This window comes from Orycteropus afer, unplaced genomic scaffold (assembly GCF_000298275.1).
Source record: "Orycteropus afer afer isolate SDZICR_OR568_19922 unplaced genomic scaffold, OryAfe1.0 scaffold00054, whole genome shotgun sequence".
Classification (NCBI taxonomy): domain Eukaryota; kingdom Metazoa; phylum Chordata; class Mammalia; order Tubulidentata; family Orycteropodidae; genus Orycteropus; species Orycteropus afer.
In genome coordinates, this window is record NW_006921641.1 from 2,691,730 (window position 1) to 2,708,677 (window position 16,948).

The 16,948-nt window shown below is 43.2% G+C and overlaps 1 protein-coding gene across 1 annotated transcript in view; it reads right to left on the bottom strand.

Annotated features, from left to right (window-relative positions):
* The window catches only part of LTBP1 (latent transforming growth factor beta binding protein 1), a 727,158-nt gene extending 710,869 nt beyond the window's left edge, over positions 1 to 16,289 (bottom strand). The window contains exons 1-2 of the mRNA XM_007938788.1: positions 15,808 to 16,289; positions 14,721 to 14,791 (exon numbers count right to left, since the gene is read on the bottom strand). Of these exons, the coding sequence (XP_007936979.1) occupies positions 14,721 to 14,791; positions 15,808 to 16,289 (553 nt within the window). The remainder of the gene's footprint in view (positions 1 to 14,720; positions 14,792 to 15,807) is intronic.
* Between the last annotated feature and the right edge of the window lie 659 nt (positions 16,290 to 16,948).

Consider the following 16,948-nt stretch of genomic DNA (forward strand, 5'->3'; position numbering starts at 1 on the left):
CTGGAGAAGGACGTCATGCTTGGTAGGGTGGAGGGTCGACGAAAGAGGGGGAGGCCTTCAAGGAGATGGATTGATACGGTGGCTGCAATGATGGGCTCAAGTATAGCAGGGATTGTGGAGCTGGCGCGGGATCGGGCAATGTTTCGTTCTGCTGTGCATGGGGTCGCTATGAGTCGGAAACGACTCGACGGCACTTAACAACAACAACAACAATTTTAATCAGGCATAACTACTACCATAAGAACCAATGATTTAAATAAGCTTTCCAAAACAAAATTATCTTTCCACCAAAAGGACTTCATATTTTTTAAAAGACCTTGTTTTTTTTCTGTAATTCAGCAAAGCATATTTGCATTAATATATTTTGTAGAAAAGAAAAAAATATGTACATATAGTCCCTGTTTCTCAGGACAAGCAAATCAACTCCTTCTTGAACTCTTTCTACAAAGGGTCTTAGTCTTATAATAGGCAATTCCTTTCCTAAATACACATCTAATAAAAGTGAGAAAATTGCTGAAATTCTTAACTGGGCTGTTTCAAACATCAGATGCAATCCTCCAGCAGCTTCCAGGACTGAGTCAACGTGACCCGAAGGAACTGCTGAGCAGCACCACCTTGACCCCTCTCCCCTCTGAACCTCCTGATCTCCACACAAGGAAGCATGTTCCTGCCAATCCTGAGGGCATGTTCTGGACAGGAACTTGCTCTTCATTTTAAACTATTTTGGAAATGAATAATGGTACCTGCCTCTGAAATAAAATGCCACAAAGTTTTTCATTGGCTACTTTTATTAATTTTCAAGTATAGTACCTTTCTCATCACTTCTGATCTCTGATTTTTTTTATTTCGGCATGCGTACTTTAAACCCAAGGTTCTCAAACTTCAGAGTGGACCAGAAGCTAGGTGCTAGTTATAACCCCAGGGGTTCTAATTCAGCAGGTCTAGGGTGGGCCCAAGAACCTGTATTTGTAACACCTTCCACAGGAGGTTCTGATGAGGGGACTGGGCACCGTAGCTTGATAAGCACAGCCCTGGAAAAATGTGAAGAAGCGTGGCTTACACGTCTTCCATGCCAAAGTACAGAATAGAACTAGGAAGGCCTCACACTGTAGAGGGGGATTCAATGGATGGCTAATAATTTCTCTGAGTATAGTGAGTGAGTGTATGGTACAGAATGTGTACTAATGTGCATGCAGGGGCAGATTACCAGTAAGCAAGGTAAACATGGGCTTAATTACTAACCTGTAGTAAACAGTTTCAGATGGTTTGTGGTGAGAAATGTGTAAGTGTCCACTACAGATTAGCAAGCAAAAGTAAGCATGTGCTTACTTTGCTTATGGGGTACTCTGTCCCTTTCAGGGATTGTGAATTTAAAAAGCAGCTTTGATTCTGAAAGAAGGTGCTGTGGGATTGAGAAAGAGACAGATGCCAACCATACCTAGAAGCAGAATCTTTGATGTGGTGAAACTGTTCACTATAGATTAGTAAGTAAGCACAAGTAAGCTCATGCTTATCTTGTTTATTGGGTAATCCAGCACAGTGTGTAAGCCAACTTCCTAATGGATTAAAAGTAAAATCAAGAACACAGTCTCTGGATTTCATTTCCTTAACTAAAAAAACACTGCCATTGAGTTGATTATGACTTACAGAGAGAGACCCTATAGGGCAGAGTAGAACTACCTCATAGGGATTCGAAGGCTGTAAATCTTCATGGAAGCAGACTGCCTCATCTTTATCTCTAGGAACGGCTGCTGGGTTTGAAGCTCTGACCTTTTGGTTAGCAGCCGAGTGTTTTAACCACTGCCAACACTTGCTAACAAATTTTGGACTAGTTTAATATAATCTTGTCACTATCACATGGAGAAAAGAAACAGAACTTTCTCAAAAGAAGCATTTTTTTTTTTCTCACCAGCACTCTTCTTTTAAGAGAGCAAGGCAAATCACTGGGTGCAAGGCAGTGCCTAAAATATTTTTGCCTATTTTCAAACTAGCTTCTAGGAAGTGTCTCAGAGACCAGAAACCAACAGTAAACTTCATGATCAACATAAAGACCCAAGACACAGATCTTTAAATATCAAAAACCCATTTGAACCCATAGAATGCACATTGGGCATTCTATTTTTCAAGACAAGAAATATACCAACACATTTTAGCAGAATTTTCCACAAACAAATAAGTGTTTCACAAACCAACTAGATGAGCCCTATTAATAGTATCACCTCATGTTGATATGGCTCTTTCATGCATTTTTATCAAACTAATTTTATTTGATCTTTACTACAAAAGGGGAGGTAGCTGACAGGTACTAGTATCCCCACCTACAAACAGAAAAGCAGCAGTCCAGAGAAGGCGACTGACACTCAAGATGCCCAGCAGAGGCTGTGGAGACCGCTGGGACTGCCTCAACTTCTCTAGGTTAACCCAACTTGTAAATTAGATGCCAAGATAAAACCTCAGAGCAGCATTCAAATGTATTTTGATCATTTTTAAACCTCACTTTAATATACCCTAATTGCACCCTGTGAATCATCAAGATTAGGATTTTGATCACTAGTTTTTAAAGGATTTTAAATGGTTTTTATGTGTTCATGTGTTTTTTGTTTTGTTTTTTTTTCAATTCTATAACATGTAAGATCTGACTTTTACCACCGCAGTGACCAAAGACGTGACTCTGAACTCTTTAGCCTTTGTCTTCTGCCGGGGCCTCACTCAGCCTCTGGGCTCTGGTGAAGGTCACACCTATCTCCCTGACGTCAGCAAAGTTTGGGGGGAGTGGTGCATCCAGTCAGCACAGGACAAGTCTGGCAATCTAAGCACAACCCAGGCATCAGGCTATGACAATAATTTGTGTGCGGTTTTGGGTAACCCACTTCACTGTTCTGTTGGGTTTTTTTTGTTTTGTTTTTTAAAAAAAAAGAGCAACAAAAGTGATTTAAAGAATTTTCTATTTAAGACTCAGTTTTTCCACACCTTAAAGAAAACTGATGATAAATTCCAAATTCTTTCTTTTACTGTATTCCTTAATAGTAAAATCCACTTTCATTTATACAGTGTATCGTCTCTCTTATGATCTAATGAATGGCCTTACACAGCCTATAAGATTTAACTCAAGATCGAACTTGAATCCCTCTTCTGTCTTCCTGCCTATTATCCTAGCTCTCAGTGACAACACAACAATATGGACCTTCTCTCTGTTCCTCCCACAGGCCAGGCCAAGTTCTACCCCAGGGACTTTGCGATGTCTGTTCTGTCAACTTGAAATGCTCTTCCCCAGCCCCTTTCATATCCCGTAAGTTTCATGTGTCACTTCCTTACAGAGACCTTCCTTAACCACCCTCCCCTACACTAGCACTCTCTAGCCTAGTTCCCTGGTTTATTTTGTTTATAGTACTTAATAAGGAGCCACGGTCACACAAGGATTAAGCACTCAGCTGTTAACTGAAAGGTCGGCAAACCCACCAGCTGCTCCTCAGAAGAAAGATGCTGCAGTCTGCTTCCGTAAAGATTGTACCTTTGGAAACTCTATGCAGCAGTTCTATACTGTCCTATAAGATAACTATGAGACAGAATTGACTCAACAGCAATGGGGTTTTTTGTTTGTTTGTTTATAGTATATAACACCTTCTGTACATGAGTAACTAGTACATAGGAACTTGGTGAAAGGTCAAAAAATGAAACCATTCATTCATTCATTTATTCCATAAAGGTTTACTTGTGTCTTCCACATACTGAGGAGAAAAAGATGTTTATGGTGTGATGCCTATCCTGATGGAGCTCCCATTCAAGCTGGGAAATGTCTGTGATACAATGTGAAAAGTGTTAAAAAAGAGAAGGATTTGTCAGGCATGATATTCACAACAAAGATCTGAACTGAATTAGGTGGGTGAATGAATGGTACTCTCCCCATATGAAGACTGAGAAAAGTCTCAGAGGAGTTAACTTGAAGTTTCACAGCTAACAGCAGAGGCAGGAAAAGTCTCCCAACTCTTGAATCAATAATAGTAAAGGATTCTTCAAGGTGAGGTGGTATGTCTCAGACAGTTTAAAGAGCTTTTACAATAAACCACTACCTATCCGTCAGTTTGTTGTACTGTGGTGACTTGTACACGGCAGTGATGCTGGAAGTTATACCACTGGTAATTCAAATACCAGCAGGGTCCCACGGTGGACAGATTTCAGCAGAGTTTCCAGACTAAGACAGACCAAGAAGAAAGGCCTGGTGACCTACTACCAAAGATTGTTGCTATTGTCATGTGCCGCTGCATTGATTCTGACTCATAGTGACCCTATAGGACATAGCAGAACTGACCTGTAGGGTTTCCTAGGCTGTAATCTCTACAGGAGGAGCTCTGGTATCATAGCACCTAAGGCATTTGACTGCTAACCAGAACGCTGGCAGTTCAAACACACCAGCCACTCCTCAGAAGGAAGACTGGACAATCTGTAGAGATACTGCCTCAGAAACCCAAGAAGGGGTCGCTGTGAGTCAGAAATTACTCGGCAACAGTGAGTTCGGTTTTTTTTTTTTTTTTTTTTTTTAATCTTTAGCAGATTGCTATGTCTTTTCTTCTACAGAGCTGCTGGTGGGTTCAAACCGCTTACCTTTCAGTTAGCAGCTGAGCACTTAATGATTAACCCTTTGGATCGCAACAGAATATTGTCTGATAGGAAGACAAGCACCTAGGTTAAAAGTCAACAATGGACTCATGCAGGCTGATGACCACAAGGATGGCAATGTGACAGGGCCATGTTTGTTTGTTTGGATCTGTTGTATAATTGTTGGGGTTACCAGGAGTCTCAGTAGATGTAATGGCAACCAACAACAACAAAAGATATTTTAAAAATGTTAACTGGGAACTCTCTGCTAGATATGGTGTTAAAAGGAAATATACATATGACTGAAAGGATGGACAGTCTAGCTGCTATTTTAAAATAGAACAAAAACAAAACCCACTGTTGTCATGTCAATTCTGACTCATAGTGACCCTACAGGACAGAGTAGAACTGCCGCATTGGGTTTCTAAGGCTGTAAATCTTTACAGAAGCAAATTACCACATCTTCCTCTAGCAGAGCAGCTGGTGAGTTTGAATCACCAAGCAACCTTTTGGTTTGCAGCTGAGTGCTTTAACCATTGTACCACAAGGGCACCTCTTAATTAAAAATCACAATATGAAATTCATACCAGATGAAATGTCAGATTGGAATTGTTTAGTAATCCTATAAGAAATAAAACCATTATTAAGGGTACAAAGCAAAGGATCCTTACTATTATATTTTCTTTACTTTATTACAATTTCCTCTGCTAGCTTTTTACTGACTACACACTATCTCCTCTGTGAAGAGTCACCTTAATTCATCACCAAACTGCCTCTGAAGCTTCCCCTTCAGCCACTTGGTTCTCACCTTTGCTTAACTGACCCCTTTTGTCACCAACTACATCAGCATCACATCTTGCTACCTTCCTCTAATCTGTTCTCACATCCACGAATCAAACTCATCTTTCTTCTGAGCCAAGAGAAACAAGAACATGTACTCAAAAACCAGCCCATCCATCTCCTAATTTACAAAACATGACATTTCGCAAACTGTTTACTTACATCCATGCCAACAATATTACTCAAATGTGGTGGAGTGAAAAAGCCACAGGGAATAGTCTATTTGGCCAAGAGCAGTATTTGGGGATCTAAAATTACAGGGAAAATCATACAACATTCATTTTACTTAGTCCCAAATCTCTATCAGATGATGTTGAGCAGAAAGATTTTAAAATTGGCAGGGAGAAAGGAAAAGCTGTCTTAGAGTTTGGGCCATGCCAGGGCTGCCTACAGAGAGAAACCAAGAGGAAACAGAATAAGGTGGTGTGCCCTTGAAAAAGCTGTCATAACAAGTACTGTCTGTTGGGCAGAGAGAAGCACACAGAGAAAATAGGAGAAAGAAAGACAAATGGAAAATGTTGCCAAGAGGTGAGAGTAAACAAAGAAAAGAAGTACACTTATTTATATCATATTTAGAGAGCAGTATTTACCACACAGCAAAATTAGAGATGCTAGTTCATTTGAACCTGGTTGGATTTCGTTTACAACACAGACTCATGATAGCAAAGCACGGACCCTGAACGATAAAATCACACAAAGAACATCCTGCTTTCTAGGAGTGCTGCACTGACCAGGGCATTGATGCCTCTTCCCCCTGGCCTGGCCATGTCCAGAGCCAAAATTCAAGGCAACTGAGTTGATTCCAACTCAGAGTGACCTCCATTGGGTTTCCAAGGCTGTAAGTCTTTACAGAAGTAGACTGCTTCATCTTTCTTCTGTGGAGCAACTGGTGGGTTTAAACCACTGACCTTCTGGTTAGTAGCCAAATGCCTTAACCACTACACTATCCAGAAACAAGTGGGGAATGTGGAATGTGGAATGGGGAATCATGAGTCTCACCTGAAGACCTGACACACACAAAGAAGAGTGTGTAAATGACAGCGGCGGGCTAGAGAAGGTGGTCCTCAGCAGGCTTGCAAAGCCCCTGAGAGATCACACTTGTCAAGCACTGCTGAGCTGGGGCCCTGCTCTCCAAGCATTTTTCATATATTACCTCATTAAATACCCACAACAACCTCTGAATGATGGTAGGGACTATCATTATCCCTGTCTTGTGAATGGAGTGACTTAGCCTTGTCCCAGGTCTCACAGCTACCTGGCCAAGGTCAAGCAGTAAGGAAGTGTCGATGTCAAGATAAATCAAAAACTAGTTGTCATTAAGTCAATTCTGACTCACGGTGACCCCATGTGTGTCAGAGTAGTACTTGAGCTCCATGGAGTTTTCAATGGCTGATTTTTTTTCAGAAGTAAATCACCAGATCTTTCTTCCAAAGTGCCTCTGGGTGAACTTGAACCTCCAACCTTTCTATTGGCAGCTAAGTTCATTAACTATTTGTACCACTTAAGGACTCCTGATGTCAACACAGGAGCCCTGCATTCTAATTCCAAAGACTGAACTGCTAACACTGCCCCTAGGTCAAGGCAAGCCAAACTGAAAGCAAGACCGAAAGAGGTAGAAGTTAAGAAAAGGCAAGTAAGGCAGTGGAATCACTGAGACTATGTATGGCCCCTAGCTGCCTTTCAGGTCTGAAATCAAAGCCACACCTGTGGCTTCCAGCCAAACAAAAGACAGGCATATGAGTTGAACATTTACCTCAGGTAGATAAACTCCTTGGAGAGAACAATCATGGGAGAAAGAAGGGCTCTCTATGCACAGGGAGACAGCTCAGGGGTTAAGAGTACATGGAGGGATGGGCATAGGGAAGAGGTAACTATCGGGAAGAAGTGGGAGGGGAGCTGTTGCATTGTGGTAAATTGTAGTCAATGTCATGAGACAAAAGTATATGTGAACTGCTGTATGGAAAGTGAATTTGCTCTGTAAATTTTCACCCAAATCACAATTAAAAAAAAAAAAAAAAAAGAAAAGAAAAAGCAAGTAAGGGGTAAGGAGGAGCAGGGGGTAAAAACAGACATCTCCTTCTAGCAACCTCACTGTCTTGGGTCTAAATGACAATGTATGTGCAGAGTCTCAGTATCCAATGGACTATGTCAACATGATATGTTCAATACATACTAATAAGCAGGGTAAATTAATAGGTGCACATGTGTACATACAGAGTGCTGATGTATTTTCCATAAATACAAAAACAACCAGTTTGTGTCACATGAACAAATTATGTGCTATTTTCTCTCCACTAAGAAGACAGGAAATACTAATAGCAAAACACCCACTTAGAGCAAGATAAGGCCATCATCTCTCTCTTATTTATAAATCATTGTGTTTAAATACCACATAAGGCAGCTTTTAAAACATGACCTTGATGGGTAACTAGTAGATAGATTATTTGCTATGTATTTAAAATATTTTGTAATTAAAAAGGGAACATTTGATGGGAAAAAAACACCCAATTTGTTCCAAAACGTTTGAACCTTTTCTTTAAAAGATTACTTTATTTAATTACCTATATATCATCAACAAGTTTGCCATTTTCAACTGATTAAAGAAAAACTGGATGGAAATATCCTATATGCAGCAATCTTTGACTCCAAAATTGGCGTAGTGCCTAAGGCACTTGACTGCTAACCAGAATGCTAGCAGTTCAAACCCACCAGCCACTTCTTGGAAGGAAGATTGGGCAATCTACTTCCACAGCGATACCAACTGGGAAACCCAAGGAGGGGTTATGATGGCAGTGAGTTTGGTTTGGTGTTTTTACCTTGAGAAGTTTCTAAGACTCATTTAAACTCCCACATAAACACCACCCAGTGGGTTCCTTCTAGATTACTGTTTCTCTAAAGTGTGGGCTGCCTTCATCAGCATCACCTTGGGTGCTTGTTAAAAACAGATTCCTGGGGCCCACCAAGATTTTGATTCAATAGAACATTTTAACAAACTCTTCCAGGGATTCTACTGCATGATCATGTTTGAGAACTACCAATGTAGAATCATTTTAGGACAGAGTAAAAATAGCCAGAGGCATAACACCCTCTGGGGTAGCCATAGCTCCTGAGTTACAGAAGTAGCCAAGTGGAAGCCCAAGCAGCATCCACACCAACCCCCATCATTGCTGGAAATTCCAAAGTACTCCGGGCATAACCCAAGTCTGAATGTTCCTGTGCTAAAGCCCACATGTATAGCATCCATGGGCTTAGGAAATCACAAAGGGAATTTAGGCAATGAAAACTAATTCACTTCAGTTGTTGTTGTTGTTGTTATGTGCCGTCGAGTCAGACCTGACTCATAGCAACCCCTCCTTGGGTTTCCAAGGCAGTATCACTGCAGAAGTAGACTGCCCCATTCAGTAGTGCTGTCGCAAGAGTTTGAACCTAGACCCCCAGAGAGAATGCTGCAGCACTTGATCAACCAGGCAGCCTAGAGCAGTAGAAATGAAGAAAATCACAAGATCTGGATTGGGTCTGAGCATTCTCCTTACTATCTGGAAATAGCAGTTGCCTTTGAGTTGATTCTGACTCACGGCAAGCCCATGCCTGTCCGAGTAGACCTATGCTCCACAGAATTTTCAATGACTGATTTTTCGTAAGTTGATTGCCAGGGCTTTCTTCCAAGGTACTTCTGGATACACTTGAATCTCATGCTTTTTTTTGTTAGCAACCAAGGTCTCAAATGTTTCTGCCACCCAGGTACTCCACTATTTGGAAAGTGGGGTAATTAATGCCTCCTGTCTCATCTACCACATAATGTGTGAAAAGCAAGAAAATAATCTCTGTATGCACTAATTCAAACCAAACCACTGCCACTGAGTCAATTTCGGCTCATAGCAACCCTATGGGACAGAGTAGAACTGCCCCCTAGGGTTTCCAAGGCCATAAATCTTTACAGAAGCCAACTACACTGTTGGGTTCAAACCAATGACCTTTTGGTTAGCAGCTGAATGCCTGAACCACTGTGCCACCAGAGTTCCTTGTATGCACTAAAGCACTGCACAAATTATCCTTTTCTCCCCATCGGCCAACTCCTTGATGCCCCATCCAATCCTGGTCAAGGTTAAAAGTGTGGTGACACAGCCCTAACACTGTGAGTTGCCCCTGTTCATTGCTAGTAAGGGCTTGGAAGGAAACAAAATCTGCATTTCAGGAAACTTTAATTCAAGCTCCCAAACATGTTTAAGTATGGTTGGAATATTCAAGACAACAAATAACAGGGTCAGAAACAGCAAAATCCTGTGATTGCCAAAGGTCCTTTCAACAAGTCAGGCCTTCTAAAGGCAAAGTGTTAGCGGGGCCAGGAAAAGCTACAATAAAGTAAGTTAGGCAGAGGGAGGCTGATGCACTCGAGCCAGGCCACGGGCTGCGGGGAGGGCTTTACAATGAAAGCTTAAGTACTATCGCAACACTTAATTTATAGTTCCTAAATGTTTATTTTAACTAGTGTTGAGAACACATATTTGACCCTGTGTGAACTTGACCTTTGGGTCCCTCTTCCCTTCTCTGGTCTGTCTATGCTGCATGACAGGATTTTCCAGCCCACCCTCCCCCTCCTGTCCTAGCACTGGGGCCGAGGCGGCCCTCTCAACAGCTACCATGGTAAACCTCACTGCAGATCTATTGGCAAAACAGCTGTCAATGGCCATAGCAGGCATAAGAAGAATGTGTAATCATTCTGGGCCAGACTCCCAAGCTTGGTTACCACAGAAGCCAAGACAAAAGGGACCAGAAAGAGCCTGTGAGAGTTGTCTCAGTCACCTGGAACTTTAGCCACATTACACTCTGTTGGATGACATGCCATCTACCATGGTAGCTCTGAGCACCAAGGGTACACATGACTATGTCTCCTCTACATATAATTAAGGAAAAATTTCTAGCATTGGTTTCTTGGGGTTTTTTTTTCAAAGCAGTGTGGGCCGAATGCCAATGGAAAAGCAATGGAATATCGATTTTCTACTAAGGAGGGAACAAGTCATTTGATGTGCCATGAGTTAAGTGAGTAAAAACAGACCCTGTACTCCCTACAGCTGGCTGCATTTCTCCTCTATTCATAGAACCTGGCACATGGTAAAAGCTAAACAGATATCCATTAAATAAATGAAAGAACCATCCATGCATTTATGGAGGGCCTACGATTGCCACACACCCGCTCTGGACGCATATCTGCCTGTTTCGTCCACCTCACCCTGCAGCCCAGCCTCAGTTTCTTCTGTCCTTTCTTCTTCTGTGTTGTCTGTTGCCTCATCCAGTCTCCTCTTTAAAGCCCAGCCCACTGGCACTGTCTCTCTCTGGTTCACACTTACCCTAAGAGGAGAACAAAAAGACTGGAAGAACCAATCGGGGCATGGGCTCAGTATGGACAGTGGAGAAAATGCAAAAATAGCAGAGGCAAAAGTGTTACATATTAGAGTTCTAATCACCCACTGATGACAAAAATCCCTAAAACACAAAGCCTGTCTATATATGTGAACTCTTTGGAAAGAGAAACAAATGTCATATCATCTGTTTTGCCAAAATTGGTATTCCTGTCAACATGCACCCAACACTAATAACTAACAAGACATACCTAGTGATGATTTCAACTTCTAAAGACCCATAAACAAAGGGTGTCTGGAAAGGCAACATTAACATGCGACTGGGCATCTCTGATAGCAACTGGGCACCCAGCATCCGAAGACCACCTAGGTGGATACACACATCCATTCTTTGCCCCTGTGTGGGTCAGCTGCCCCCTTATTTCACATCTTTCTGATTGGCAATTTAAGGTTCACTAAATCTTCAGCATTCAGAAGCACTTTCCCGTGGCCCATTTAAATTAAACTGCAATCAACTAAAAACAATCCAGACTAGCTCTAAGGGACACTTTATTTTCTTCATGGGATTCAGGAAACATTGAGCAACACGAGCCCATCACATCTCTTATGCAGAAATAGTTTTCATATCAGTTGGACAAGATCTATAGAAACTGAAATTCTTCAGCTAAATCCTTTAAATGATTCTCAACATAATGACAATAAGAAAGCTTCTTAGGTTACATATCTATGTATGCATGCACATTTTATGATGACTACTATCTTAAAGGAAACTTCATGTTCATGTCATTGGTTTCTGTATTTTTATAGGTAACAAACTATACCTAAGAACAATGAACAAAAAAAAAGAAACTACAGATCAAGTTATTTTGTAATCTAAATAGTACTTCTATTCACTGTAGCAGTTACCATCACAAAACTTGATGTTGGGAACTATGTTTCCATTCATAAATTAAGTATTTTCCCCCTAAGCAGCAAACAGATACACAGAGAGAACTGGAAACACATAAACAATTGAATATTTAGTTTAAATCCTTTTTAAAATAATTCAGAGTAGCAGAGAGGAAGCATACTGGACCCATAAATCATTCAATGATGGAAAACAATTCAACTACTTTAAAGCTATAATGTAAAAAGGTATTCACATCTACATTATTAAAAAGAGAGAGAGATGTGGGAAACATTAGGAAAAAGCAGCAAAATAAGAAATAAACAAGGCAGTATTTACTTGGCTTGATCCAATAATAAATTCTAAAAATCTTTTGAAATTTCTTCAAAACTTGCATACACATTCCCTTTCACCTTGATACTTGCAACAATTCTTCAAGTTAGTCAAGGTTTTTAGTGTTATCATTTTTGGATGGGAAAATACAGGCTTAGAGAGAGAGATCAAGTGAATTACCCAAGTCCACACACTTGGTGATGGCTTCAGGATTTGAATGCTAGTCTTCTGAAACTAAGGCCAGGGCACTTCCCTGGCATTATAATGCTCAGCCACACAGGTTTCAAAATATCAACAGTAACACAGTGGTACTATCTGAAAGCAGGTTTCCTCATCACCCTGGCTTTCCCAGACATACATAAAACAAGTCCCCTCTTGAAAAACATCCATCTAATTAGATATATTACTTTGGGTTGAGCACTGACCTAACCCCAGCATCACTTTTAAAAACACAAATATTCCTGAAGGGAGTCATTATATAAGTTTCTAGCATTTGGACCTAAATTAATTTGTGACATTGGGCAGTAGATGATGATGACTAATCTTCCATCAAAAAGGAAAGTGACATTGCATTGCTTAGATTCCAGTGCTACCCAAGGGCAACCTTATAGGAACTAGAGGAATAACTTGAACCAAAAGCTACAGGCATATGTTGTAGGTATTTTGAGTCTAAATAATGTGGTGACTTCCTGTGGGACCCCACAATAACTGTTTAACCCTAACTTTTCTGACTGGTTTGCACTCCACAGCCTCTTTCTTACAGAGCTATCAGAACGGCAAACATAACTAAACCCTTACTCCCTCACCTGGAGAAGGAGGAACCTGTGAGGTGATTTCTCAAGCTCTGGATATTTTCGTTCCAGATTCAGGAACATCAGATTCTCCCAAATCCCTCAGACAACATGAAAAAAAGGACATTATCATCTTTCCAGAGGGCGGCCAAATGCATCACCTACCGAGTAAACTTCTTAAAGCCTTAGAGTAACAGCATCAAAGACCACCCGCCCATCATCTGTAAAACCCTATGCTGCAGTTTTCATCTTTCAAAGTCGCTGGGTGGCACAAACAGATAAGCACTCAACCACTGCCTGAAAGGTTGGTGATTCGAACCCACCCAGAGGCGCCTCGGAAGACAGCTGCCTCCCAAAGGTCACAGTCTTGAAAACCTCATGGAGCAGTTCTACTCTGCAGAAAGAGTTTCAGGTTTTGAGCAAAGGAGTTATGAGAGGAGGGGGAGTGAAATGTGACCCTGATCAACTGCAAAGTCAGGAAAAAGCTGACAGACTACTGTAAGTATATTTCAAAGAATTTAAGAATTGAAAAACTGATTTAATCTAAACCACTGATAATCTTGAGCATTTCTGATCTAGTGACTTGATTTCAATAATTAGGGTAGTAAGTTTGTCTCTGTCATCACATCTTGTGGCTCACAGTGAAATCATAGTGCATCTGGAACATTCTTTTTAAAAATTAAAGCCACTATGTCAAAGCCTTTCTGTTTCCTCCAATGACTGAAGACATTTTTCAACAAGCAAGTTTACTGGAATGACAGTGCTGGAAAATTATTTTATTCATCCACCAGTATTTTAAAATCCAAACTATTTATAAGACAAAGTACTAAATTATTATTCCGAATACTAATAAGCAGTTGAAATTGTGGACAACTCTAATCCATGTCCACATGGGGATAGCTTTAGCTGTGTACAGAGAACACCTAAGAATGTGAAACTTCTAAGTGGAAAAAAAGATTTATTTCTAATTAGCACTAGATTTGGCATAAACTTGTCAAAAGAGCTGCAAAATACATTTTAACTTAATCCTTCACTTCACAATACTTGGGAGAAATACTTTCCAATATTCTCAAATCAATATTACTAATTTTTTCTAAGGCTAAAACACTGCTGAACATGCGTATTAACTTTTGAGAAGGAAAAGTAGGGAAACCCCACTGGTCAGTTCTGAAGTGGGTGGATGGTATATCCCAGGAAGTAGTCAGGCCTCAAGGATGGAGGATTGTGGTTGCTGTTTTCAGAAAACTTTTTAAACTATTAATGTTTTATTCCATAACAAAACCCACTGCAGTCAAGCCGATACCAATTTATGTGGATTCCATGTGTGTCATGGTACAACTATCCTCCCTAAGATTTTCATTGGCTGATTTTTCAGAAGTAGATTGCCAGTTCTTTCTTTCAAGCCACCTCTAGGTGGACTCAAACCTCCAATGTTTTGGTTAGCAGCCAAATGCATTAATGATTTGCACCACCCAGGGACTCCATTCCAGACTAGGGGCCTGACATCATCTTAAAAAATGTTTTTCACCTATTGTTATCTGTGTTTAAATTAACTGTATTGGTTCTGCCATGTGGTATATCCTCCAATGGAAATTTTTCCCAAGCTCCTCATTCATAGGTGTGACAGAATGATTAATAACTCAGTTGAGTCCAGGGAAATCTTGGATGAACAGCCTGGTTCTGTACAAGGCACAGCTGCATGTGGTATTGATACCCTGAATCCCCTGACCCAAATCTTTTCTGTGCGAGGATGAAAGCTTCAGATAATGGGGTAAATTGTATTTCAGACATCATCTCTTCCAAGTCAACTCCCCAGATCAGCATTAGCCCTTGAAAGTGACCACTGTGGGATCCCCCATGTGGATATCCCTAGTTTGCCTGCTGTTCAGTGCTACTGTGAACATGCCAACTCACGCTTGGTGCATCTCTGGGAGCCAGGGGCCTTACTCCAGCCGTGACAGCACTGCCCTCCACAGACATTCACCCTGAAACAAAGCAAGACCCCTGAGTCCAACAGCAGCAACACACTCTGTCCAAGAACTCAAAGCTTCCAGGGGATTCCTCCTGTTTCTTCCCTAATGGGCAGCCAGGATGCTCAACCCAAAGCTGCCCATGTAAAAGGTTACCCTACATCAGAGAAGAGCAGGAGAACCAAAACGCCTGCATAACCTAGAGCTAGTCGGGAGAGGAGAAAGAGGTTCAGATAAATGTTTTCAAGTCCAAAATTAAAGTAGAGCCAAGTTTATTTTGTATAATATTTGCGCCCACATTTTAAATTGAGTTTCACAGAGGTGTCCAAGTGAGGTCACAGGCTTGGAACCACCCTGGGAAAAAATAAATAAATAAATAGCCAAGTAAGCAAAATGTTTTCCCCCACACTCCCAACCTGTGATTAATAGGGGGCGGAGCACCCTGCAGGAAGATGCTTAGGAGCTCCCAAGACCAGAAACTTTCCAACCAAAAACTCTGTCAATGCAAAGACACACCCCTCTTCAAAGAAAGCAGTCCCCACAGGTGCAGGGAAGACCAAGCCTACAATTTCTAGGATGCTGAAAGGTTCTAGGCCACAAAATAGTAGCTACATCTTTATAGGCAGCCTGCCCCAAACATTAGCTAGAATAAAACTAAAAGTGAGTTGCAGAGAGCAGTTTAAATGATGCTGAGAGATTAAGGTGTAGTGATTTCATGTTTACGCCCATCTTCTAGTAGTTGGGTTGGCATACATGAGATTAGCCTCAGGCAGAAATGCCTTTTGTGTTTACCCGCAGCTCAGTAACAATGCACTGTAAATTTATCTTCAGTAAAAGTTATTGGGCTTCCCTTCACTCCATTCTTCCCGCTGCGCTCTAAAACAAGCAGAGGCGGGGAGGAGAAAGTAGCCTCCTCGCGCATCTACGCCCCCGGCCCGCCGGGGCTCCAACTGGCCCTGACCTCGAGGATCCCCGCGCGGGCAGCGCGCTTGAGAAGGGAGGGGAGGCAGGAGGGAGGGGTGTGGGCTTACCCCTGCAGCTGCTGCTTCTGGTGAACCTGCAGCCGGGAGCCCCCGCCGCTCTGAGTCTCCTGCGGCACTTTGGAGCGCACCACTTGCCTGCCTTGTCTGGAGAACTGGGCGGCCGCCGGGTGACCGCCGGGCTTGGGCTGGAGCTGCCCGCCGGGGCCCCTGGGATGCGCCGGCTCCGGCGGCGGCCGAAGCCCCTGCAGGGCCGTGCCTCCCGGCTTGCTGGTGCGCCGGGTCCGCTCCGGAGAGACTCCGGGAGAGGCGCGGCTAGGGGCTCCGGCACCCGCCGAGCTGCGGCTGTACCTGGCGTTGAGCGCGACGTTGAAGGTCCGCGGACGCGGCGGCCCGCCCAGAGGCAAGGCGCCCGCCGCCAGGCTAGGGCCCGGGCGCACCACGTACGTGATTCTTCGCACCCGACCGTGCGCCGACGACGCGAGCAGCCCTGCCCAGAGCAGAAGCCCCCACCTGAGCCAGGCCCCCGCCATCGCGGGCCCGAGCCGGCGCGACTCGCTGCGCGCGTTCCGGCCCCCGCCCCCGGCCGTGAGGCTCGCCCGGTGCGGGCGCCCTTGCCCTGGCCCGCGCGCTCTTGCTCTCCCAAGAACTGCCGAGAGCCCTGGAAAACCGAGGAAGAGGAAAACACGTTTGCAGGAGAGGAAGTTCTGCGGGCGGCTGAGCGGCCCCAGACCCCGGCAGAAAAGTGGCGGGGAGGAGGGGGCGGGCGTGGGGGTGGGGAGCGCGGAGACCGGGAGGAGAGAGGAGGGGCGAGGAGAGCGGGCTGCGCAAGGTGAGGGTCCGCTGGGCGAACCGAGGATACAAGGACTCCGCGCCCGGACCCAACAATTGTGGGCGAGGGCGAGCGTGAGCGCGCGGTACACACAGAGACAGCCCCGGCTGCAAAGTCTTTAAAAAGTTTCTCTCGCGGTGGAACCGAGTGTCAGATCTGAACAGCCAATCTCTGGCAGACGTGACGTCAGGCACTAACTCCTAATTGGGGAAACCGTGAGATGAGCTCGAGAACGCGCCACCACCCTCCACATCCCTGTAGAGTGTTACTGTGGTGTCAGAAAGGCAAAAGTCCCGGCTCCTGGGCCCCGTGTTCCGGAAAAAGACAAAAGAGCTCGACAGAGTCAATGAATGGCCCTTT